Source organism: Rhodamnia argentea, chromosome 2 (assembly GCF_020921035.1).
Source record: "Rhodamnia argentea isolate NSW1041297 chromosome 2, ASM2092103v1, whole genome shotgun sequence".
Classification (NCBI taxonomy): domain Eukaryota; kingdom Viridiplantae; phylum Streptophyta; class Magnoliopsida; order Myrtales; family Myrtaceae; genus Rhodamnia; species Rhodamnia argentea.
The window spans coordinates 27,323,374-27,345,985 of NC_063151.1; the positions used below are offsets into that span (position 1 = coordinate 27,323,374).

General features: G+C 43.7%; 5 protein-coding genes across 8 annotated transcripts; 2 read left to right on the forward strand and 3 right to left on the reverse strand.

The window, feature by feature from the left end:
- Window positions 1-636: 636 nt before the first annotated feature.
- Window positions 637-2,193, reverse strand: LOC115737395 (probable membrane-associated kinase regulator 1). The gene has a single exon (XM_030669502.2). The coding sequence runs from the start codon at window positions 2,032-2,034 to the stop codon at window positions 835-837; it is 1,200 nt and encodes a 399-aa protein (XP_030525362.1). The 5' UTR covers window positions 2,035-2,193; the 3' UTR covers window positions 637-834.
- Window positions 2,194-3,300: 1,107 nt separating this feature from the next.
- On the reverse strand, window positions 3,301-5,003 carry LOC115737399 (photosystem II 10 kDa polypeptide, chloroplastic). The gene is made up of 5 exons (XM_030669508.2): window positions 4,785-5,003; window positions 4,372-4,430; window positions 3,945-4,000; window positions 3,753-3,805; window positions 3,301-3,599 (listed from the first exon to the last, which is right to left on the reverse strand). The coding sequence occupies exons 1-5, from the start codon at window positions 4,942-4,944 to the stop codon at window positions 3,505-3,507; spliced, it is 423 nt and encodes a 140-aa protein (XP_030525368.1). The 5' UTR covers window positions 4,945-5,003; the 3' UTR covers window positions 3,301-3,504.
- Window positions 5,004-5,495: 492 nt separating this feature from the next.
- LOC115737397 (renalase) lies at window positions 5,496-11,400 on the reverse strand. Its single transcript, XM_030669505.2, has 10 exons — window positions 11,377-11,400; window positions 9,758-9,913; window positions 9,535-9,634; window positions 9,092-9,275; window positions 8,833-8,905; window positions 8,554-8,733; window positions 7,750-7,847; window positions 7,455-7,543; window positions 7,198-7,371; window positions 5,496-5,814 (listed from the first exon to the last, which is right to left on the reverse strand). The coding sequence occupies exons 2-10, from the start codon at window positions 9,816-9,818 to the stop codon at window positions 5,643-5,645; spliced, it is 1,131 nt and encodes a 376-aa protein (XP_030525365.2). The 5' UTR covers window positions 9,819-9,913; window positions 11,377-11,400; the 3' UTR covers window positions 5,496-5,642.
- Window positions 9,630-22,429, forward strand: LOC115737398 (CASP-like protein 2A1). The gene is made up of 4 exons (XM_030669507.2): window positions 9,630-9,701; window positions 21,000-21,235; window positions 21,775-21,892; window positions 22,070-22,429. The coding sequence occupies exons 1-4, from the start codon at window positions 9,645-9,647 to the stop codon at window positions 22,340-22,342; spliced, it is 684 nt and encodes a 227-aa protein (XP_030525367.2). The 5' UTR covers window positions 9,630-9,644; the 3' UTR covers window positions 22,343-22,429.
- Window positions 15,384-19,408, forward strand: LOC115737396 (cold-responsive protein kinase 1-like). Of its 4 annotated transcripts, none has more exons than XM_048275022.1 (7): window positions 15,384-15,405; window positions 16,092-16,246; window positions 16,377-16,492; window positions 16,618-16,828; window positions 17,023-17,260; window positions 17,961-18,111; window positions 18,818-19,408. In XM_048275022.1, exons 2-7 carry the CDS (start codon window positions 16,174-16,176, stop codon window positions 19,205-19,207), a joined length of 1,179 nt encoding a protein of 392 aa, XP_048130979.1. In that variant the 5' UTR covers window positions 15,384-15,405; window positions 16,092-16,173; the 3' UTR covers window positions 19,208-19,408. The 4 variants fall into 4 exon arrangements, with proteins under 4 accessions (XP_048130979.1, XP_048130980.1, XP_048130978.1 ...); XM_048275023.1 differs by lacking the exon at window positions 15,384-15,405 and adding an exon at window positions 15,453-15,636 and having other exon boundaries at window positions 16,386-16,492; XM_048275021.1 differs by lacking the exon at window positions 15,384-15,405 and adding an exon at window positions 15,454-15,640.
- Window positions 22,430-22,612: the final 183 nt, after the last annotated feature.

Here is a 22,612-nt window from a genome sequence, read left to right on the forward strand (position 1 = left end):
TGCACAAAAGATTTAAAAAAAAAAAAAACAAAGGGGGGAAATAATACAGCACACACCGCTGGCGACTCTGGACATTTGTCTCTCAGTCTCTTTTCACTTTTTAGCATCATTTCATCTACTTCCCCCCCTCCGTCGCTCTCTCTCTCTTTCTCTGCAACCAGACACCCAACCCCCGCCCTCTCTCTCTATCTCTTTCCATCAGAGCTCCCCCTTTTTTTTTTTTTTAATTCATTTCCGCTCCATGACAAAACGACTCTCACGTCACCATTGTTATTCTCGTCACCTTTTTACCCTCCCTTCTGTGCACTGAAATTGGAAAAAGGGAAGAGAACTGGGTCACGGAAAAATAACAAATTTCAGTCTTATTCATCTCCGCGGAGCCCAACAGTTAGATGAGAGAGAAAGAGAGAGAGAGAGAGAGAGAGAGAGAGAGAGATTCCATATCTTTCAGAACATCAATAGGACAATAATTTTCCCGGAATCTCTTTGTCCCGAGCATCAAAAGTTAGCTCCCAAAAAACCCTCCTCCCCCCCATCGCCGGTTTGGCTTTATATTTCCTAAAAAATATCTTGCCCGCTAGGGTTAGCACAAAAACCAAAGAGACCCACCTAAGGAAAATGCTGAAAATTCCAAACTCCAACAACACCAACTAGTGATTAACCTCCCTATATACACAGACGGCTCTAAATCTGCAAGTCATTGAGGAAGGAAAGCAAATTTAATCGCCCAATCCAGGCGGCCTTGTAATTTATAAACCCGAAGTAAGGACAAATCTCCTGAAAAACGCCCACAATGCCGTCGCATTACTAACCGGAGATGGATAGAGAGAGATTTCACTGACTCCGTTCGCTCCGATTCTTGCTGTTACTCTGCTGGTTTCTTCCACCCGAAGATCCTTTCCCATTGTTGCCCTCTCTCTTCTGCTGCGAATAAGATGACGAAGAAGACGAGGAGGATGAGGATGAAAACAACTGACCCAACCCGAACACAGAGCCCGCCTTAATCGAGCTGATTGGGACATTGAGGACCGGACTGACCCTAACACCCGCCGAATACGATCTCTCCACCCCTCTGTACTTGAATCTCGGCCCACCGTAGCTGCTCGGGCTGCTCGAGCTCCTCTCCAGACTGTGAAACACCACCTTACCCGACGCGTTCAGCCTCGGGCTGTCCACCGTCACTCCTCTGTTCGTCAAGCCACCCGATGGCTCTTCCGTGGATCTCCGCATCGGGCTCCTCTCCGCCCTGCCCGCCGGCGGATGGTGATCCGTCGACGCCTTTGGATTGTCCGGTCTCGGCTTCACGAGTCTCATCCTGGGGACATTCATCGCTGCCACGGTATTCCCGTTCTTGTGGAGTAAGTTAGGGTTAGGCTTGTCGGAATCCAGCGAGAGGCGGTGGAGGTCCTCGAGCTCGTGATTGGAGGAAGACGAAGAGGACAGCGAGTGACGCGAAGAGATCGAGACGGACTCGCCGTCGGAGGATTCTCTGAGCAGCGGGAGGCTCAGATTTGAGGCATCGGAGGTAGATTTGGAGCTTCGGTGGAGAAAATGCATCACCGATTTGGAAGAAGATTGGGTGTTCTTCTGAGTCGAATCAGCGCGCTTAGGGTTCTGATTCTGGTACAGCTTCTTGAGGCAGAGGAGCTCCTTCCAGCGGCTGGAGTTCATCTTCATCCTCCGGCTGCGCTCGGAGTTGTTCTCCGGCGACTGGAGGCTCGCCGCAGAGGGCGCTTCCAGCGACGGCTTCGCGGCGGAGTGCTGGAGCGGGACGATTTTCCCGTCGGAGAAGAGCTCGTCGGCCGGGAGCATAGCGACGGGATCTTTGAGGCAGAACTCGAAGTCTCCGGGGGCGGAAGGCTCGGGGACCCCCGGCGGATCCGCCGCGGGACGAGGGGGCGAGGCGATAGGCTTGGGCGAGGGGTCGCCGTCGGGGAAGTCGCGGCTGAAAGAGGTGCGGGGGCTGAGCCATCCGTACGCCGGGGGGAAGGAGTCCGGCGAAATCCCGGGGGTGTTAACGCAAGCTGACGCCATTAACGTGGGCTCATGCAAAGCGAGAGACTAAGCACGAAGCAGTTGCGAGGACGATGAGCAGTGTACTCCAATGCAACGTCAAGTGAAGTGCGCCAGAACAATGTAACAGAGAGAGAGAGAGAGAGAGAGAGAAAGAAGGGCTTTCGATGGTGGTGTGAGTTGGATGGAGTCTTTTTAGGAAGGAAGAGAGAGAGAGAGAGGTGCGAGGCAGAGAGGGGCAAAAGCGGAAATGCGGACTGAGCGCCAAATAAATAACAGGAGGGAGATTCAGAAGGGCCACGTGGTTCTCGAATTTGGACTCTGAGTTGTCAGTTTCACATGAATACCCGTTTTCTTTCGCGCGAGGCCCAAATTATGATGGGCCTAGCCCAATTTCCAAGGAACACTGGGCCACTATTGCTATTTATGAACATTTTGTTGCCGCAGCTGAAAATTCTTGTTTGTGATGGATCCCCTTCGCATGCCATCCGGAATATCTGTCTTGTGTAAAGTGTTGAGATGGTTTATCTTATTTATTGCAGTACCTCTGAAGATACCCTAATTGGTTTACTACAAAACACCAGACCCAGCTATAGAGAGAAAAGAGGTCTACCATTTCTTCAAATCTCTCTTTCTGATTCAAAATCGCGTTGTGTCGTGTATTCCCCTATCCGAACATTGGCCAATTTGAAATACATCAAAGGAAAAATGTATTGTCGATCAAGAATGAAATCATCTTTAGAACCGTCCTTATCCCATCCATCTTTCGGAACCGCATTACATCCTGGATTTGATGAAACGGGATCGGTTTTATTCGAAAACACAGGTTATGACATAACATAATCTTGTCACCCACTCAATAGTTTTCACAGAAATTAACTTTTGCGGCCATGCAAGTGCACCTTACTAATCCTTCTAGTGATAGTGGTCATCCGTAACCTATACTCTGCAACGTGATTTATTAGTTTGATCTTTTGGAGTAAATAGTTCCACATATAACTTGAAGATGGCATCCGAATGGAAATTTCGAAGCCGGTTCCTCTCACGCCCTATTTCTCATCCGATTGACAGATTCTCTCCTCTAGAAGTTCCACAATCCTTCGCTCGTGTGGGCTAGAAGTATCAGAAACGACTTGTGAGGTCTCTTCCTTCTATGATGCCAGTGGCCATGCCAAGCTTCCGGTGAGTCGCTCAATCATGGATCAGTTAAAGCTAATATCCAGCCTCAGAAACATCACATCCTCGGGCCAAAACGACCGAGTGAATTAGTATGATCGATGCAAACACTACACAAAACCACGATAACATTGCACAGCAGCCGAGGCATCAAATTCAGTGGGTACATACAAGTACAACAGTATAATTGCTGCAGCTGAAGCGCAACAGTGCTCTGTTAAAATAGCTTGCTGTGTTCATGGCAAATACAATTGAGGGCATATGGGCACTTGAAGTTTCACTACCGACAGTACAATTTAAGTTGGATGTCTCGGTCTACTGAGCCAAAGCACTGGTGTTGTACACGAGAAGTGCTCCTCCCGCAAGAATCCCAAGCAGGGTCACAGCCCATATGGCCAATCCAGTAGTCCCTGTCGCGCACACACCATCCAGAGTAAGAGGCACTGAAGCTTTAACTATTGCTCAGCAAGTAGCTACAGATTTCTGTCATGGGATCGTGGATTTCTTCACAAGTTACAGGAATATTTTGGAAAGAAGAGAGTTTGGCTAAGACAAGAACATACCACCAACATAGACATCACCAGATGGAGACCACTCCTCGGGTGAGTAGATCGGACTGCGTGTATGAGAAAAACACTATTCAGTTAGGAGAAAGTCATCCGTTTCTCACCAAACTATGGGTTGCAGGAGGAAAGGAGATGTCTGTGTATATAGATGAAGCAAATACAGTCTATCAGATTGCTGATTTTGCATACCTGTATCCATCGACATTGGCACCGTACTTGTCAACGAATTGGTAAACACCCTTTCCCTGTAGTTTAGTCTCATTTCAGATGCTGACAGATATAGATGATAGATCAAGCTATAAGTATATCAGCCTTCATAGTCTAATATTAGACTAATAATAAGCTACTCTTATCCTCAGTCTCTAGTATTTCAGATAGCACTGCAACGCCACAATACCTTAGATTCTGAATCAATCAAAACCATCAGGCAAGGGATCGTTCAGTCAGACTAGGATTTTGGTTTCGAAAAACTCCCCGACATCGTTACTCAATGACAGTTTCTCAGAACAAGTTTTCAAGAATTATCACTGGACGAGCAACCGTCCATTATGGCGATTACAGTCAAAGAAAGAAGAAGGAACATAAGGAAAATGATTCGCGGTAACAGCGGACCAACCTTAGGCTTCCTCCCAGAAGCATCCAACCCATCTCTCAGGTCCATTCCTCCACCGGTTCCTGCAAATATCATCTAACCAATGAACAAAATCCTAGAAGCAACTCAGACAGTACTCTCACTGGAGACAAATTTGTTCAGCAAACAAAAATCCACAATCTCATTTCGAATCGCATGTTACTTCATATCCGTCATTCATGCATACTATCACAACAGAGTGGCGACCACCAAAGTATGTCATACGTCACTTACATGGACCATCTCCGACACAACAAACCAATCACACCTCCGCCAAAATGTTTTACAAGTTGGAAAACGAAAGGGGAAGTTATCGACGACATAGGATGCTTTCCCGCGACACACACTTGGTCGTGTGCTTGTACATGGGAAAAGATTGGGGGAACAGAGTTGAGTACCATAAGGCTTGTCGGTCTTGATCTTCTTGCCGCCGCTGGCCTGGACTCTGAAGGAAGAGGAGGTCCTGGCAAGAGAAGGAAGCCCTCTCGCTCCCGACGACCTCGCCGCCGTGAATGGAGCTGGTTTCAGGCTCACTGATGCCATCACTGAAGCCGCCATTTACTCTTTCTTCTCCGCTTTTTCCTTTCTTTCTTTCCCCCACTCCCAGCTTCAACCAGTATATGCCCACACCCGCTCTCGCTCCGCAGATAATAGTCTTGGCGTCTCCGAGGACGGGTGAATCAGGGCGTTACACGTGGCACTGTTCGTGTGGCTGGCAATGAGATAACAGAGGGAGGGGTTTATCAACATGCGAGCTCTTCCATCCAGTTCCTCTATGGCTATGTTCTCCGGAATCGGTGGCACCATGCTTGGGAATTATAGATCATGTGGGGACCCCCATGAATTATATCATCAGCTCTTTCTTACTAGAAATTCTTTCTATCATTTTTCTGGTCGAAAATTAGGAATTTTCATCTAAATTGAACAGAAACTCCAAGGACGAATCCGTAACTGAAAATTTGGAGCAATTAGCAAAATCCAGACGAGGAACAAGAGAGTCGATGCCGATTGCCCTCCGACAATGCCTATGTAATAGCAGTACAACGATATTGAACTGCCATTGAAGTAGCTCCTTTGACTGGCATTACACCGAAAAAGAAGAAATATGGTAATAGAAGTAAAGAAGCGTACAAAATGCATTCTTTTATTTCTGTTGATCGCGTAAATCGACCCGCCCAGATATAGATCATGCCCACTCGACACGCTACTTTTGTGGCTGCACCGACTATGCCGCCCACATTAAGATGGCACGATTGCTACAAGCAGCTAAACATTTCAGTCAGCTTGGAACCCGCTGCCATGCCGCTGACTATGGCGCCCTCCACATCTGGACTAACACAGAAATCTCCACATATGGCGAGCCTCCGCTTCTTATCCCATAGGCACTTCTCTTCTGCGTCCACACTTGTTAAGGGAAATGCACTTCCCCTACAAAGAGAAGAAACCATCTTAAGTTATGGAAGCAAACAAAGACTTCACATTTCAGGCCAATAATACAGAGAATGTATTAGGATTAAAGCATCAAACGACAGAAGGCTGCACAAGCACGACCAAGCAAATGCAAGAAGAGGACCTGATACCGAACAAATTCCAAACTGAGGTTTGGTGAAGGGTATTGATTTGACATACGCAGCTAAACACTTAACTGAATTTATCTAGAGTCATCTTTGAATGAGCATTTTCACTGTTTTGAAACTCCTAAGGCCATTTAAAAGCCAGTGATCAGAAGTTTGGAGGATCATGCATACTGGCGAGTGCCACTGTGAGGTGCACTTCCATCATAAAGATCATTATACAATCTAAGATCTTCTGACGACTACATGTACATGAGAAGTATTTTTTCTGAAAGCACTTTTAGTCTCTCCATGTATAGTTGTCACGAAGATTAGGAAAATAATTTTTTCAGGAGGAATATACCATCCTTGGTGAATGACATGCATCGGTGTTCAACCAAAAAAAAAAAAAGACGTGCATCGATGCATCATATTTCATCAAGTATGGCATAGGTTGAAAGGATTTTTTAAAATCAAGTCATAACCCCAGAACTTCATAAAACAGATTGAAGATGCGACTATCAGAAGCGATCTTTAGGAGGACCTAAAAAATTAATGGGCAAGGGATGCCAAAAGTTGGTTGCCCGCCACATTGAAAGAAGCTATCCTCACTATGGAGGCAGCATATTTTCAAGCAAGGCATTATTACAATCACTATCACAACTGACATTTGTGTCAACAAGTTTTCTTCCATTTTGGTGAAGTATAATCAAATCAATTTGGAAACTGTTATCCATGGGCGATTTCAATCATCTGAGAGAGAAATACAGATAAAAGTCAAATGCCACATGCTTATTATTCCAGAACCAATGCAGTGTCCATTGAAAGAACATTCTTTAACAATTTCAGCCGACATGGCGCCAACAATAGATAACAATGCCTTTTAGAGAAAACAGTTTCTCATTTCATGTTTATAGGACAATACTTGAATCAAGGAGCCCTGGCAGAGAGAACCAACTGCAAACACATAAGTAAAAGCTAATTATAACAGTGCAAAACTAAGAAATTTCTAGCTTCGGTGATTGAGTTAGTAAATAATGTGCTATACCATCTCCAGTGTCACCATATTTTAGATAAACATCGAAAGAGCATGTTAATGTTGGTGAGGCTAAAAGTGATGCACTTCCATCCATCATTTGGTAGGAGTGGTCTTCATGGTGTCGCATATCAGGCAGCTAGCCTTTGCTAAGCATTCGCAGTCCGACATTATCATCACATGAAATAAGAACAAGTGCTAGAGGCTACGGAGTATACTTACCACCTGTGAGCTTTCTTAAAGAGAGGCTGAGGTACATTCAGTCCCATGTTCTGCAGCTCCTCTAACAGTTCTTCAGCTACCTTCGTCAATACTGCATCCGAAGGTTTCTTGAGCCCAGTTTTTGCAATTACTGTCTCTGCGTACTCTGCAGTCGAATGTAGTACCCACCTTTCACTAGGGTGGAAAAGCAAAAAGTTTGAGCATACACCATGAAGCAAACTAAAATTTAATAGACACGTAAGAACGCAAAGAAGAACCTAGTAGTAGGTCGCCCAGGCTTGGAGCTGTCACAATGAACCCAGTTTAAGACTTTGGAGTTTCTGACTGTGAAACCCTTAAATGGTATCTGAAATATTTTCATCACACACCAAGGCCAACATTGTAAACTTCACAATATCGGCATGAAAGGAAGCATGATGAAGCCCTCCCCATGAATGGGTTATATGAAAAACAGAAGGTAAATGTTGCGGAAATGAGGCAAGATTTATTTGTTGAAAGATCAAGAAAACTTGCATCAGATGTTAAATGCTTACAAATAATCTAAGTTCTTACCCAAGACAGAGGCTGTGGAAATGCTAGCATGACTGCAAAACATGGACTCACTGAAATATCTTGCACTTTGTTCCTCAAATCAGGGGCTAAATTCAAGTCTGCAAAGAGGTCAAACTACAGAAATTATCAATTCTATTGTTATTGATTGCACCGTCATAAACCTAGCACCCTTAGGTTTAGTTAGAAACAGAAAAAAATCTCTACATTTACTATACCATCCTCAGTAAAATCTTTGTTTTTGCTGTGAAATTTTAAGGAGGCAAGGCTAAGTGCGTGAAAAATAGGCCACTGACGGCCATTCCTGGAAGATTCTTGTTCTTGAGCTAATAGTTCACAGAGGTAATCCAAGAAAGCACATATTGGAGAATGGTTCATGACACAAACTCAACAAGAGTTTAAAAGTACTAGAACGCTCTGAAGTAGACCAGAATGCACCCAGAAGATCTTTCACAAGACTCAACTCTAAACAACCTGAAAGTGTTATGGAAGGTCTGGCACTTGTAGCCAGAGAAAACAAGAAATGAACACTTCTCTCACTTCCCTAATGATTATATTCTTGAGATGAAAAAGACAATTGACAGGTGTAGGCATATCGGCTGTGCTACCAGCCTCAGCTGAAAATAAACTTCCAACGACGCTCAGCCCTATCTAATTTTGCCACCCAATAAGAAGGCTCATGACAATAGTCATACAGATTATTTATTTATTTGGGGGTTGGGGGTGGCGTGTTGGTGTGCAAGTACAGCTATAGGCCAAGTCCTTCTTTATATTAGCATGACAAAGTTCAAATAAGAACCATCCCACCTAAAGGCGGCGGTCTTCCTGTTACACTAGTAAACCTCGAAGAAACGATGTTTTTATCAGATGCAACCACTCCTGCAAAATGCCCAAGGTTTTGTCCATCCGAACTGGTCAGTCTCCACGTATTTTCTTCTTCCAACCAGTCCACCCTTCCAACACCAACCCCGAACTTGCTTTCCACACCTGAAGTAAAGCGCAGAGCGAGAAAGGCAATTTTTTAGCATAAATGCTCAACCGCATATAATTATCTGAAGAAAAAGAAACACATGAATCGGAAAGTACCCGGCTGATGGCATAATGCTCTACAGATAGAATTCATTCCAGGAACACCAACGTATCTTTTATTGGATCCTTCCTACAAAATTTGAGACGAAAACTATGTAGGAATGGCAAGAAACAGGGACATCATCGGCACTATGCTTGAATCAATACAAGAGCTAGATGACGAGAACATGAGCATATTGTCTCGCCACTCTGCAGGTATAATTACTCTTAGTCCATATCCATCAGTATTCCATAAAGTATCTGACTCGTTACAAACCTGCTCTGTCTCGGTGAATGTTTTGGTGATGCAATCGAAAGAACCAAACTTCTCCTTCCACTCAGCAATAAGGCCTCTTGATTCCCATTCACAAACTAGACGGAAGGCTTCAGAACAGTTGCTCACGCTAAAGAACGGAGCGCCATGGTCGAACAAAAGCTCTTTTCCATCTCCGGTAGTTTCCCTATTCCAATCATCAAAATATCGGCAAAATTGAAAAACCAGCAGTTCATGATTTGGTTGAAACAGAACATAGTAATCATCTCAATCGAGGATTCCAAATCAACCGTCGTGTGATATCCAAAGTAGCACAGATAGACTTCAAACACTCCAACAAACAGCTTAAAAACGCCGTCACGTGCTTCCATTCATACAATTCTCGATAGCAAATTGCAAGTGCAAATGCTAGTTCTAGTTCATGTTGCAGCACGCAAAAACCTAACCTTCTCTGAGACATGCGACCGCCAGGACCTCGGGCGGAGTCGAAGACGGTGACGGAGATTCCGGTCTTGGCGATTGTGGAGGCACATAATGCTCCCGAGACTGCGCCGAAATGCGTTCAGAGACTTTAATTAGGATTACGTTCAGCCTCGCGATCAAATTGAGAAGAGGAAAAAAAAGTTTTCGAAGTCGAGGAAGAAGAAGAAGAAGGTGGTGGAAGCTGACTTCCACTTCCCAAGACGGCTATCTTCCTCGCAATGCTGGCAACGGACACGCTTGTCTCCATGTTCCTCGACTCTTGCCTTCTTCTTCTTCGCCCTACTGCTAGTGCTTACAACCGTGCTTTTCCCCAGACAATCCGGTCCCCATCTGTGCTGCATCTGCACGTAGCACGACCACGACACGGGACGCGATACGGCGTGACATGTCGAAAAATAATTTTTTAAAAAATATAAAATTTCGATATATTAAGATACGTGATTTTTATATATACATAATAAATTATTATTTTTATGATTCTAAATATTAAAATTTATAAAATATCAATCTTGAATGAATTCAATAAAGTAAAGAATGGACAGTCCCAACAACAATAACATAGAAAATTATTTTCTTTTTTTTATTTTGGTCTGGTTCACGTAGAAAATTATTTCATCGAACATCGATTGATCCTTATTTTTTTATGGAAATAAAAAAATTTAAAGAGAGATGACAAATAAGAGAAAAAAAATATTTTTCAAGAGATAATATTGCAAGAGGAAATGAGAAAAAATTGAAAAGGGGGGAGTAGCAAGGGAAGGAAATATTATTTTTATCACTTTCTTTCTCGAGGGTGTCAATAGTCGCTTCAGCTGTCAATCATAAATTAAAGCCATCATCACCTCTTCTCTCCATCTACCCAAAGGAGGAAAACAACCCCCTCTCTCTCTCTCTCTCTCTCTCTCTCCTCTCTACTTTCTCTCTCATCTGTGCAACAAAGGCTCTGCATGATAACACTTTCTGTCTAGTCACCAATTTTTCCTCCTTTTTGTTAATTTTTTTTTTTTTTTTTGTTATTTTTTATGGAATTGGTATTGTAAAAAAACAATTCCCCCTGCCCCCCCCCGCCCCCCGCCCGGGGCGGGGGGGGGGGGCGGGGGGGGGGGGCGGGGGGGGGGGGGGGCGGGGGGGGGGGGGGGGGGGGGGGGGGGGGGCGGGGGGGGGGCGGGGGGGGGGGGGGGGGGGGGGGGGGGGGGGGGGGGGGGGGGGGGGGGGGGGGGGGGGGGGGGGGGGGGGGGGGGGGGGGGGGGGGGGGGGGGGGGGCGATGGTGGCCGGCGTGATAAAAGTCATTCTAAGATGGAGAAGTAAAAAATTGCTTCTCAAAGTTGGCGAAGTTAAAAATCTTGCCTAAGTCTTTTTCCATTTCATGTTTTTTGAACAAAAAAATTTATCATGCACACCCCAAATGTTTCCTCCATTGACGGACTATTCTCGTGTCTCCCTCTCTTTCGCTTTCAGTTTCCATAGGAAGAGCTCTATTTTCGTCTAGCTTCGCTGTCCATCTTCATCTAATGAGCTACTGCCCATTATCCTTTGAAGAAGGCAAGGCGAGCATGGATGTGAGCTGAGGCGAGGCTGGCGGCCACAAGCTGTCGAGGGCCCTGATCTTCTAATGCGAGGTGGCCTTTTCTCTTCCCTCAGAAATGTAGGCTGCCGAGCTGCGAGGAGTCGATGGGAGGCGAACGGACACGCGAGTCCCTCCGGTGTCCGATCGGTTGACCACGTGTCGGAGCTCGGACACCCGTTGACCGCGTGTCCGACACGCGAAAATCTGCCTGAGGGAAGTGTCCGTACTACACGAATTTGCACCCTATTGGTGCTGAGCTGAGCTCAGTGAAATCAAAAAAGGCAATAATGGCCGGAACCGTTCGGAAGGACCTACTTTTCGTGAGAAAAATGTATAATTTGTAAAATAAATTTTTCATATCATTCGAACTAATTAATTAATAAAAAAATGATAAGATTATCGATAATAATTTATAATTATTTTTATAGACGGCGATAATATGATAATTTCAGAATAATACTTTTCAAAACCTTCGTTTTCCTCGCGAGGCAAACAAAATCTTGCCAACTAATCCCACGAATTAAATGGATGCGAACCTCTCTCCTCCTAATCAAACCCCCCTATCAAGAGGTCGACATCTCAAATTTTCCTAACCATAAAGTGATCATTGAATTTGATATACGGTTGTCAATATCATGCATTGCATCTCCTTTTATTCTACTGATAAATGACTCATTCTTACTGACTTTGGCGTTAGCTCATCGCAACAAGAGCATATAACATTGAATTAGGTTGTGGACATTATGCAATAGGATGGGGTCCGGTAGTTGAGTGTCGTTTCCTTTGGGTCGATAGACGTTGGAGTCGTAAATTGATTGGCTAAAGACCTGGTTTTGGAATTTCTTGATAACGGCATTAGGGACCCGCGCTATGCGTGTGCGTGAAGCTTTAATAACCGTGAACGAAAAGAAAATGGATAATTATAGACGACAGTAGCACATGACAACATTTCTGCTCTAGAAATGAATTTTTGATTAGAAGTTCATTTTTCTGCTTTTCGTTTCTGAGCATAAGTTGATTTTTCTACTTCCGGAAAAAAGTACTTTTTTTTTTACTTATTCAAGTGGCTCCAAAATTATTTCTGGCGCAAAAAAAAAAATGCTAGAGAAGTTTAAAAAAAAATGAAGTTGCGCAATCAAAATGATTTTTGCTCCATAAGTTGCTTTACCAAATGAATTCATGCTCCAGAGACCTCCATAAGCGTTGTCATGTCGGCCGTAATTTTTCCCTATCTTTTTCTTAGGAGCAATTTGAAAAAAAAAAAATCACTTTAAAAGCGAGACAAAGCCGACCTTTGGCTTAAATAGGTAGGTAATATGCTTGGTTTTTTCTTTTCTTCTTTGCCATTCCGAGTTGATAACATCATTGTCGGTATTATTTTCCATTTCGTGGTTTCGTAATTTACGATTTCCCTTCTTGTAAGAATAAGGGGCGAGAGCACAGACTCAAATAACACACGAACTCGTCTTGGCAAAGACATGTGATCACCAATAAACGAGATGAGCCAAACCTTGCGCAAGTGTAGGTCCAAAATTGACCATAAGGGTGCCCGATTAGAAAACACAGCGCCTTTTGTGTGTGGATACCCAATTACCCATGGCATAAAAAAAGTCAAACATGTGAAATGTTGCATTTCAATTATGGCGGCCAGTTCGACCAAAAAAAAAAAAAAATTATGGCGGCTAGATCCTTAGAAATAGAAATAAATAAATAAAAGAAGGAATAGGGTCACCGCTACAAATTGCGATTAAATGATTCGAGTTTTTTTTTTCTTTTGTCTTTTTATTAAAGAATCGGGTGGATTAGTCATAAAGGAAGTGGAAATAGCGTCGCTCTTTTTTTTTTCTCCTTGAAAGGTTCTTTCGTACTTGTGAATTTTACTTGGTTCGAAAAGAAAGAACGAGCTTCGTTTCAAAGAATCATGGAATAGTGAGTTACAAATAAGAAATATGTAAGGACAATTAAGTTCAAGTCACACAAAGAATAATATTAGTATACAGAAAACATTCAAAAGGATTGACCTTACATGGGCGTTTCAACATTTTATCTTCACACGTGATGGGAATTCATTCGAACCGTTTCCTCACCTACGGGCTGCTAAAGAGGTTTCTATGGTCCCGCAAGTTACGAAGTTGGTGCAATTTGACCGATTTCTCAATAGATTTAGCCGTCTGTTCCCATGTAGTATGCACAGCAACGAACGATGCTGTTTATTTCCGAAGGCACCGGCATCAGAGGTTGCTTGAATGAAAAGAATTAACAATTTAGCTGCGATCGCTAACTGTAGCCACGCACCGCCCATTACATGACGATATCGTTTTTCTCGTTCCCTAATAATTAGAGCAGGTAACATCAAGCTCAGAAGAAAAATTATCGGCCGCGCTTGGCGAGATTTGACGCGACCCGCGGCGGTCTGATCGTGAATGCATGACTATTCAGCCTTCCCGATTATCCTTTCACACATAGTGTCCAAAATTATTCAAACGGTTGAAGACCAATCGATTTTCTAAATCTACATAATAAGGTAATGAACATGTACGGATTGGATGATATCGGTGATAAAGGACGCCTGACTCCCCTTTAGACGCAGGCGTTGGGGACACGCGTCATCCGTATACCAGGCCACGTCGATCTCTTGTTGACCCCCGACCGGTCATGAAGTTGTGCGGGCGTATGGATCGCATTCTCGGTCCACAATCCCCGTTTCTTGCGCGTAATAGCTCGATAGCGGCGACGCCATTCATCTTTTCTGTCGATTCTTGATCGCGATTTCGAAATATAGTATGCCCTCCAGTTAATTTTTGGTCAGCTGTTATGATAACAATGAATTCGCTCTTCATGAAATCTCGATTCTAGAGATCTTGTTAGTAGACCTGTCAAAATGAATTATCCATATGTAATAGGCTGAATTGTTATATGAGTCAATTTGACGTTTTAAAAAAATTTTTTCCACCAAGTCATTTTTCAGAAAAATAACAGATATTTTCTCGCGTTAGTTCAAAATCTGAAAATGAATTAGAAAATATTTTATACCGTTTGGTGGAGGAAAATCAAATTCCATGCACTCATTTAAATAATTTTTAATTAAATTTTATCTTTTATTTTTAAATCAAAATTTTAATTTTTTTTTAATTTTTTTTATTTATTCCTTTTTTGTCTTTCTTCTTTTTCGGCCGGTTGTCCCACGACAATAGCCAGCCTCAAGTTAGGTGGAGCCTTGGACCTCGCTGATCTAGTGAGGCCTCGGGCATCATTGTTCTCCGGCGAGGCTTGACCTCGCTCGAGGCTGAAGCGAGCTTGACCTCGCCAATCTCGACCGAGGCCGAGCCTCGCTTGATCTCGTGGCTTTGACGCTTGATAGGAATTGGGTGACCGACCTGCAATAATGTGCAAGAAAAAATAGGGGAGGAAGGCGAAAAAGTTTAAAGGCTGACAAAGACGCGAGGAAGAAGAAAAGTGTTCTCTCAAAGCTTAGTCTGGTGAAAAGGCCAGCAAGTGGCGGGGGCTCAATGCAGAAATCTAACGCACAGTGGTCAACACGTCAGATGACACTGAATCTGAATAGCGCTAGATTACATGCAAGTTTGACCGAGTCCCTCCTCCCACCGACGACCCGGCCCACTTGTCCATCGAGGTACGGTGTGATTCCCTCCAATATCCAAAGTCTACAACAACGAACCCACGCGGCTTAAAAAAGGTCAAAAAACGCACGTGGCTAATCCTAAACCATACGTCTAGTTCGACTGCTCCCATAAAATATTTGGTGCCGGGAGTCCTAGGCAACTGGCATGCAGAGATTACGGCAGTAATAACTCCTTTTCGCCCTATCATCTTTTAACTTAGGAGCCATTTGTTCATATCAAATCAATTGCGTGCAATCTGCTCTAAATCACGAGTACAAATACATACGATTTAATCATAAGGACCAAAGCCAATGTTGAATATCTCATTTCCGACAATGTCGACCCTTAGAAGAGTAGGAGATTTCGAGAGTGGCAATCCTCTCGTCGCAGTGCTGAACATTCCCGGCGTGAAAATGCGCACTTTTGCACGAGGCTCGACACCCACGACCACGAGCATGATGTGCTCGGAACTGGCGGCTTTGTAGAAAGATGGTGCGCTGCTTCCCTGGCGGTCGTTTATAATTACTGTACTCTTGAGGGATAGTTTTGTAGTTCTTTTTGACTAGAGAAGGCGGCTCAGATAAAAATGATCGTACGGGACATGAGTCCAGGCGAAAGTAAAATAACTCGGGGATGAATTCAGGGCCATTTATTTGCCTTTTTTTTTTTTTTTTTCCGAATTGGAGAAGGAGAGAAGAAGAAGGAGCGCGTCGCCCCCACGGACTCGGCTGCACTGCGTGTTCTGGCTGCGCTTCTGTCGTTGCCGTGCGCATCTTGAGCTCGCTTGAACTTCTCACCACCTCTCCTCTCTCTCTCTCTCTCTCTCTTTGTCGGTGAAAGTGTCTGCAATCTGCCTGATATCGTTTCTCTCGAGGTAAGTTCGTCCATGTCTCTCTCTCTCTCTCTCTCTGCCTGAAGCCGCTCTTTTTAGTTCCTCGCGTTGACCAAGCCTTCGATTCGATGCCATGGATGGTTTTTTTAGATTGGATGGATGGATAAACTCGTGCGCGAGCAAGACATTTGCTCGTTTCTCGTCGATGAGCAGTTTCTAGCTCGAAATCTGGGGGGATAGGACTGAATCTAATCGCCCCCGTCATGCGATCGTAGCCGGAAATGAAATTCTCCGCGCTTGTCGATGATCCCGCGCTATGAACTTCTTGGAGTCGTCTCATCTGTTGTCTTGCCCAGCACCTGCTATTTGTGGTCACACAGTTTATTTTCCGTCATAGGAAACGATTGCATGAGAAAATCCATCTTGTTTACTTGTGTTCCAATGTCGTTGCTATATAACAGATCTGGAATAAACTTCCCAACTCGTCTTTTTGGCAGGTTTTTCAAGTGATTCCTTTCGAAGCATTGATAAGAGTCAAGTTTGCCGACAAGGCTCGTAGCTGCTGTGTCTGACATAGTTATGAGTTGTTTTCGGTTCTTGTCCTGTAATAAGGTGGATTCGCGTACCGGAAGTACTTCAGAAGTCGATGAAGGTAGCCAAGTGGGCTCTTTTCATATGATAATTCTGGGCCATGAGTTTGAATTTATCACGTGTGATAAACGAGATTCATTTGAGAGGTTATGCCTAATGAAAGCATCTAATTGGGTGCCAAAACCGGACAGAAATTTCAGGTATTCACAATGTCAAACTCTTCAGCTACAAGGAGTTGAAAGCGGTGACGGAGGATTTTAGTGAAGCAAATAAAATCGGAGAGGGTGGTTTCGGCGCAGTTTATAAGGTAAATACTCCATGAATGTCACTTTAGACATTTTGGGCCTCACTCTATCAGAATATTTCGATTTTCGATTCTAGTGGTTTCATCTTGCGGGTTGCACCAATTGAAGAAATCTCTTGTTTGGTCAGGGGCGACTTAAAGGTGGAAAGATTGCTGCAATAAAGGTTCTCTCCGCTGAATCAAGACAAGGAGTGAAAGAGTTCTTGACAGAGATTAATGTGATATCTGAGATTGAGCATGAAAACTTAGTCAAGCTTTATGGATGTTGCGTACAAAGTAATCAGCGGATTTTGGTTTACAACTATCTAGAAAACAACAGCCTTGCTCAAACTCTTTTAGGTAAAATTCATCAGGTCTTGTGTTTGAGTCGGTATAGTCATGCTTTATTACAAACATGTGCCTTCCCCGTTTTTCTGGGTCGTAATTAGCCTTTCATCGTGCAGCTACCGCCACGCTTTTATGTGTTCCATAGCCTCATGTCTAGATGGTCAGTTTACTCAAATGCTAGATGCACTAAAACCTTCTCACTTTAGGTGGAAATCGCAGCAACATCCAGTTTAGTTGGCAAACAAGATATCGCATTTGCATTGGGGTTGGAAGGGGCCTTGCTTACCTCCATGAGGAAGTACAGCCACACATTGTTCATAGAGATATCAAAGCTAGCAACATTCTCCTTGACAAAGATTTGACACCCAAAATTTCAGATTTTGGGCTCGCAAAGCTTATTCCAGACAACGCTACGCATGTTAGTACGCGCGTCGCTGGTACATTGTGAGTTCCTTCCTTCTTTGTCTTTTCAATTACATCATTCAGATCTATTTATTTTGTCCATTTGGACTACTTGATATGCGATTCTGGCTCTGAATTCTGGTACTGCACTTTAATGTCGAATGTACTGTCTTTAACTCTTTTTTAATCTGTGATGAGTATGACAGAAAATGATATACTTAAAGATATGCTTTACTTCACTACACAGATTAAGACCCCCATGCATTTCTTTGTCGGGATAAGCAACTGGAGATTCTAATGGAACTGACGGGCTAGTAATGATTACGATAATTGACCTAGCTAGCAAGAACCTGTGTGCAGGATTAATTAGTGGATGACGGACTCCTGCCAGCGCCCCAGCAAGATAGAGAAGACTTGTGCAAGTAACTTGTAGGTTTTATCTCGGCATGGCCAGAATCAAATGGATTTTGTTCAGTTCAATGCACCGGGCGTCTTGGGTCATAGCATCAATGCTTTGAAAAGAGAAATCGCCTTGTTTAGTATGCTTAACAAGCTGGGAGCACTTCGTTAACTGTACCCAATTTAAATTAAGCCAATCACGAACCTAAAAGTTAACTAAGGGCGCATTGTTCTTATAGGCAGGCTTCTACGTTTGTTCTGACTTAGCAGAATGTTGTAACCTCCATTTGGCTCCCCCTTCCTCATTTTGGAAGCATATTGATATTTTATTCCTGTCCTGCAGAGGTTATTTGGCACCAGAATACGCGATTGGGGGGCGTTTGACACGTAAAGCAGATGTTTACAGTTTTGGAGTCCTCCTTGTGGAGATAGTTAGTGGAAGGTGCAATACAAATACAAGACTCCCCCCTGAAGAGCAGTATCTCCTTGAAAGAGTACGTACTCTCTGAGTGTTGTCTCTTTGAAATCATTTTAGTCTCCTTCAAAGATAACCTTGAATTTGCTTTGAATCAAGCAAAATTGCTTGTATCCCTGAGTAGTTGGCTTGTAAAAAGTTTTGAGTAGATGATAAGTTCCTGAGCAGTGAATTGAAAAGCTCTTTCCAAGATCTGATGAGAATGTGGCGTGCCGTCATTTTGAAGATTTCGGTTAGCGTGTTTCAATATGGTTGACAGTTCCAACCAAAAGTTGGGAAGAGAAGTTTTCAACCACGCTGTGCGTGTTCTGAAGGATTTCAGTTAGCATGTTCCAAAGTGGTTGAAGTTTCCAACCAAAATCTAGGAATCCATCAAAATGGTGGCATGTGCATTCTCATCTGACATTTAGAAGAGCTTTCAAGAAACGCTTATGTCCCCAGCTTTTTGGTCACTACAGGTCCTACAAGACAATCACAGAAAAGAAAGCATAGAGGTTTCCATAGGACTGACTTTTAATTATGCTCCTTCCTGAGGCTGCGTTCTTTTCATCTTTGATGTGGTCAACGACTTGCGTGTTCATTTTTGCCCCTCGTATCTCTTCCTGTTTCATAGGATGTCCTATTGCCAGACTGATGCTATAACTGGTCTTTTGTATAGACAGATATTGCTCTAGGTACTTGATCGGATAAAAGAGAGTGCTTATTGTGAAAATTTGTTATTTCAGACGTGGGAACTCTATGAGCGGAAAGAACTGGTTGGATTGGTGGATACATCATTGAATGGTGATTTTGATGCTGAGGAGGCTTGTAAGTTCCTAAAGATTGGACTCCTCTGCACCCAAGACAATCCCAAGCGCCGGCCATCCATGTCAACTGTAGTTAAGTTGCTTACCGGTGAGATAGGTGTTAATGACAATAAAATTTCGAAGCCTGCATTGATCTCTGATTTTATGGACCTCAAAGTGCGGGGTCCTCCAACTTCAGCCGAAACAAAGAGCACTTCCTATAACGTGACCTCCAGCTCAGATAATCGAGGGAATTCTACCTTGTCATCATCAGGTGCCTCAACTTCTGGTACCATGACCAACTCGGCAGTATATGACCAGAGCTTTTGATCTCGTCTCCGCGTTGTCTTGTTTACAGTTTGGGTTGTAAAGTAGATTCTTGTGAAATTTTTACCAGTTTATCGAGGTTTGTTGGCTTGTGTAAATTGTTCATGTTGCTGCGTATGACATTTGCTTTATGCTAAGTGACATAGTTAGAGGCTTCCCCGTGTAAATTTACCCTATTGAATTAATTCGAGGGCGAGTTCCGCCATTGTCTTTGTGTCTCATTCTGTTACCTCCGATTGTCCTTTTGCTAAGATCTAACCGGAAGGCGCTCGCATCACATTTAGTGTTTCGCGGGTGCAGCAGAACCATCCAATGCAGCGCACGGGGATCACAAGGTATGCAGTTACTTTCCAAACAATTTGTGGGGCTCGATTTGAAGGGTGTGAATTGCTAGCTTCAGTTAAGACTGGTATCCAATGATGATTCATGCGGAGGCTTGGTACACGAGTGACCGGCCCTGTTTGCGAGTTCGTGCCGATGCGGTCTTTGGTTTCGCGATGGCATCGAGTTCGACGCCGTCTCTGAAGTTCCCTGTTTCCGTCACCTAATTTTTCACGAATCACGATTTCTAGCCCCACCTACACAGGACCCGTTCCTTGAGTTTGACTAGTGGCTATCATCTGGGTCTTTGTTCTTTCAGAGAATCAATTTGTTGTTAAGAGGGGATTCAAGTTTACGAACACTTGAACAGCGGGAAAAGAATACTTTTGATGCCAAAAGTTGTATACGGATATCATTTTGGTGCTAAAAGTTTCAATCGGATCACTTTAGTATCAAATAGGAGAGAAAATGATCACTTTAATGCCTTTGATGAAAAATTCCAGTCAGTTGCAATATGTGGCATTTTTAATTAATTTTTGAATTTTAATTAGTATTTTTTTTTAAAAAAAATGAAGTCCACGTGGGTTCCATGTGGACTTCAAAATTTAGAAAAAAAAAATTTAAAAATTTAAAATAGATTTTAAAAAAGAAAAATTAATGGAAAAATTTTAAAATAAAAGCTTTATTTAAAATAAATTGAAATAAGTTAAAAAATTAGAAAAAAACTAAAAAGAAAAAGATAGGCTGGGGCATGGCTAGCGGGAGTCACCAAGCCCCGGCCCTTGCCCGAGTCCGGTGGTGGTGGGGCGGCGGCGGCGGCGGCGAGGCTACAGCCCTTGCTGCCTAGTTATCTTTTTTTTTTTTTTTAAATTTTCAGCTTATTTTTCAAATTATTTTAAAATAAAAAGATTTAAATTTAATAAAAAATGTTGTGGTGGACCTCTAGTGAGCCACGTTAGCTTCATATATTAATAAAAAAGTGCTACGTTGGATTTTCGGCTGAAGAGTATCGGAGTTGGCACATAAGTGATTTTTTCAAAAAATTTACAACTAAAGTGATTCGATTGAAACTTTTGACATCAAAGTAATCTCCGTACGTAATTTTTAGCACTAAAAGTGTCCTTTTACCGTTGAACCACTCTCGTAATGCATGTGATCCCTTATTTTGAAGTTCAGTTATTCGATGTAAACATACTCAAAGAGTGTGTCAAATAATTCGTTACAATGACCAAGTTTCTTAAAGAAAACGCCCATTTCCTCTGTCCGAAGCCTACGTAGCCGAGTACTGGGGAGATAGATACGGATAGAGGAGGGAGAGATTACCCATGCACTTAAAAATGCGTGGTGGCGAGCCTTAAATTCCAACATTTAATGCAATCCCACCGGCCCACCAACCTATCGATCACCATTTAATGTCTCCCCACTGCACTTCAACAAACGACTTTCTTAAGAGAGCGAGGGAAGGAGGGGGAGGGAGAGAGAGAGAGAGAGTATGGCGACGACGGCGACGGCGACGGCGACGATGAAGGAGGAGAGCCACAGCAAGCATGGAGGAGAGAATGGAGAAGGGTGTGAGAGGGCCCGAACAGCGGAGACGCTGATGAGGGTGGTGCCTATAGGTCTGTGCCTGACCGCTCTGGTGATGATGCTCCGGGATTCCGAGTCCAACGACTACGGCTCCCTCTCCTACTCCGACCTCGGCGCTTTCAGGTCCCTTTTCCTTTTCTCCTCACCACCTTCACTCAGACTTCAGATTAGAATTCGGGGCAGATTCTTAACTAGCTCGCTTAACGATTTTAGGTTTTTTCACATGTAGTACTAGACTGGGGTTCTTGCTCCTTTCTTGTTCTTTCTCTTGTTCGATTATTCTTGCGCATCGCATGCATGGATTGCCCATTTGAACGAGCAAAAGAGAGATTTCCCTTTTCCCCTTCCATGCTCTTCTTCTTCCTGTTCATGTTTCCACTCCCGATGAGCTTCCTGAGTTTTGTGCTTCCATAGATTTTGTCCGCCACATTTTACGGTCAGCCATGCAAGTTTGGGATAAAAAGGGTTGACTCTTTACGACTTTTTGCGAGGAAGGGTAAAAAGAGGTTGCTACCGTGAATGAATGGATATCGGAAGCAGTAAACATAAAGTCGAGCACCAACGCTTGCGCAACTTTTATGTGGTACAACTTCTTAGTGTCGATATTGAAGAGATTGGCGTATTTCACAGGCGGTGCCGTGTTGTGTTGTATCGTGTTGTAGGTACTTGGTGCATGTGAATGGCATATGTGCAGGGTACTCGCTTCTCTCGGCTGTTATACTGGTCATGCCTCGCCCTCCAACCATGTCCAGAGCTTGGACTTTCTTCCTCCTCGATCAGGTATTGCATTCGTGTCCCCGAATCATAGTAATAGTACAATTCGATCTCGATGATTCTCTTTCCATGTATGTGCAAAAACTGTTTTCTCCATTTTCTGCACACGCACGACTGTGTTCCGTTTCGCTAAATAGAAAAAAGAAACTGTGCGGTGTGTCTTAACAAAGTTTGAAACCATAGGTCCTCACTTACGCAACACTGGCCGCGGGAGCTGTGTCGACGGAGGTGCTGTACCTGTCGTACAAGGGAGACGAGGCCACCGCGTGGAGCGCCGCATGCGCCTCGTTCGGAGGGTTCTGTCGCAAGGCAACGGTGTCCGTGGCCATGACCTTGGCGGCGGTGGCGTGTTACGTGGCACTTTCGCTCCTGTCCTCGTACAGGCTCTTCAGCAGATTCGATGCCCCGGTCGCTTGCTCTGGCAAAGGCGTCGAAATCCCGGCCTTCCAAGGGTGAAAGTGGAAACCTTCGCCGTGTGAGCTCCTCGTCGAGGGCGTTCTGTATTTTCTTTGCAGCCTGCTTAAAAAACAGAGCAACAAGCTATCTATCTTTTTTTTTTTTTGTGTTGGTCGAAAAACAAGCTATCATCTCATCTCAATGTGGTATTTGTGCGTGCGTGCATGCCAGAGCTCATTTCAGTTCACACCCTCAAACAACAATGCCATTAGAAAAATAATTATTTATCCACTTTTATTTATCTGTAAAGGACAGTTTGTTCGAAGACAA

Excerpts from the sequence above, each read along its gene's own strand:
- LOC115737397 (XM_030669505.2), bottom strand. The coding sequence starts at position 9,818 with ATGGAGACAAGCGTGTCCGTTGCCAGCATTGCGAGGAAGATAGCCGTC. Across the intron at positions 7,544-7,749 it reads TTCCACAGCCTCTGTCTTGG|ATACCATTTAAGGGTTTCAC; the intron begins GTAAGAACTTAG and ends AAAATATTTCAG. Across the intron at positions 5,815-7,197 it reads TTTAAGAAAGCTCACAGGTG|GGGAAGTGCATTTCCCTTAA; the intron begins GTAAGTATACTC and ends TTCTCTTTGTAG.
- LOC115737399 (XM_030669508.2), bottom strand. The coding sequence starts at position 4,944 with ATGGCGGCTTCAGTGATGGCATCAGTGAGCCTGAAACCAGCTCCATTC. Across the intron at positions 4,431-4,784 it reads CAAGACCGACAAGCCTTATG|GAACCGGTGGAGGAATGGAC; the intron begins GTACTCAACTCT and ends TGATATTTGCAG. Across the intron at positions 3,806-3,944 it reads GCCAATGTCGATGGATACAG|TCCGATCTACTCACCCGAGG; the intron begins GTATGCAAAATC and ends TCATACACGCAG.
- LOC115737398 (XM_030669507.2), top strand. The coding sequence starts at position 9,645 with ATGCGTTCAGAGACTTTAATTAGGATTACGTTCAGCCTCGCGATCAAA. Across the intron at positions 9,702-20,999 it reads TCGCGATCAAATTGAGAAGA|GAGAGAGAGAGAGAGAGTAT; the intron begins GGAAAAAAAAGT and ends AGGAGGGGGAGG. Across the intron at positions 21,236-21,774 it reads TCCGACCTCGGCGCTTTCAG|GTACTTGGTGCATGTGAATG; the intron begins GTCCCTTTTCCT and ends ATCGTGTTGTAG.
- LOC115737396 (XM_048275022.1), top strand. The coding sequence starts at position 16,174 with ATGAGTTGTTTTCGGTTCTTGTCCTGTAATAAGGTGGATTCGCGTACC. Across the intron at positions 16,247-16,376 it reads TACTTCAGAAGTCGATGAAG|AAATTTCAGGTATTCACAAT; the intron begins GTAGCCAAGTGG and ends AAAACCGGACAG. Across the intron at positions 16,493-16,617 it reads GTTTCGGCGCAGTTTATAAG|GGGCGACTTAAAGGTGGAAA; the intron begins GTAAATACTCCA and ends TTGTTTGGTCAG.
- LOC115737395 (XM_030669502.2), bottom strand. The coding sequence starts at position 2,034 with ATGGCGTCAGCTTGCGTTAACACCCCCGGGATTTCGCCGGACTCCTTC.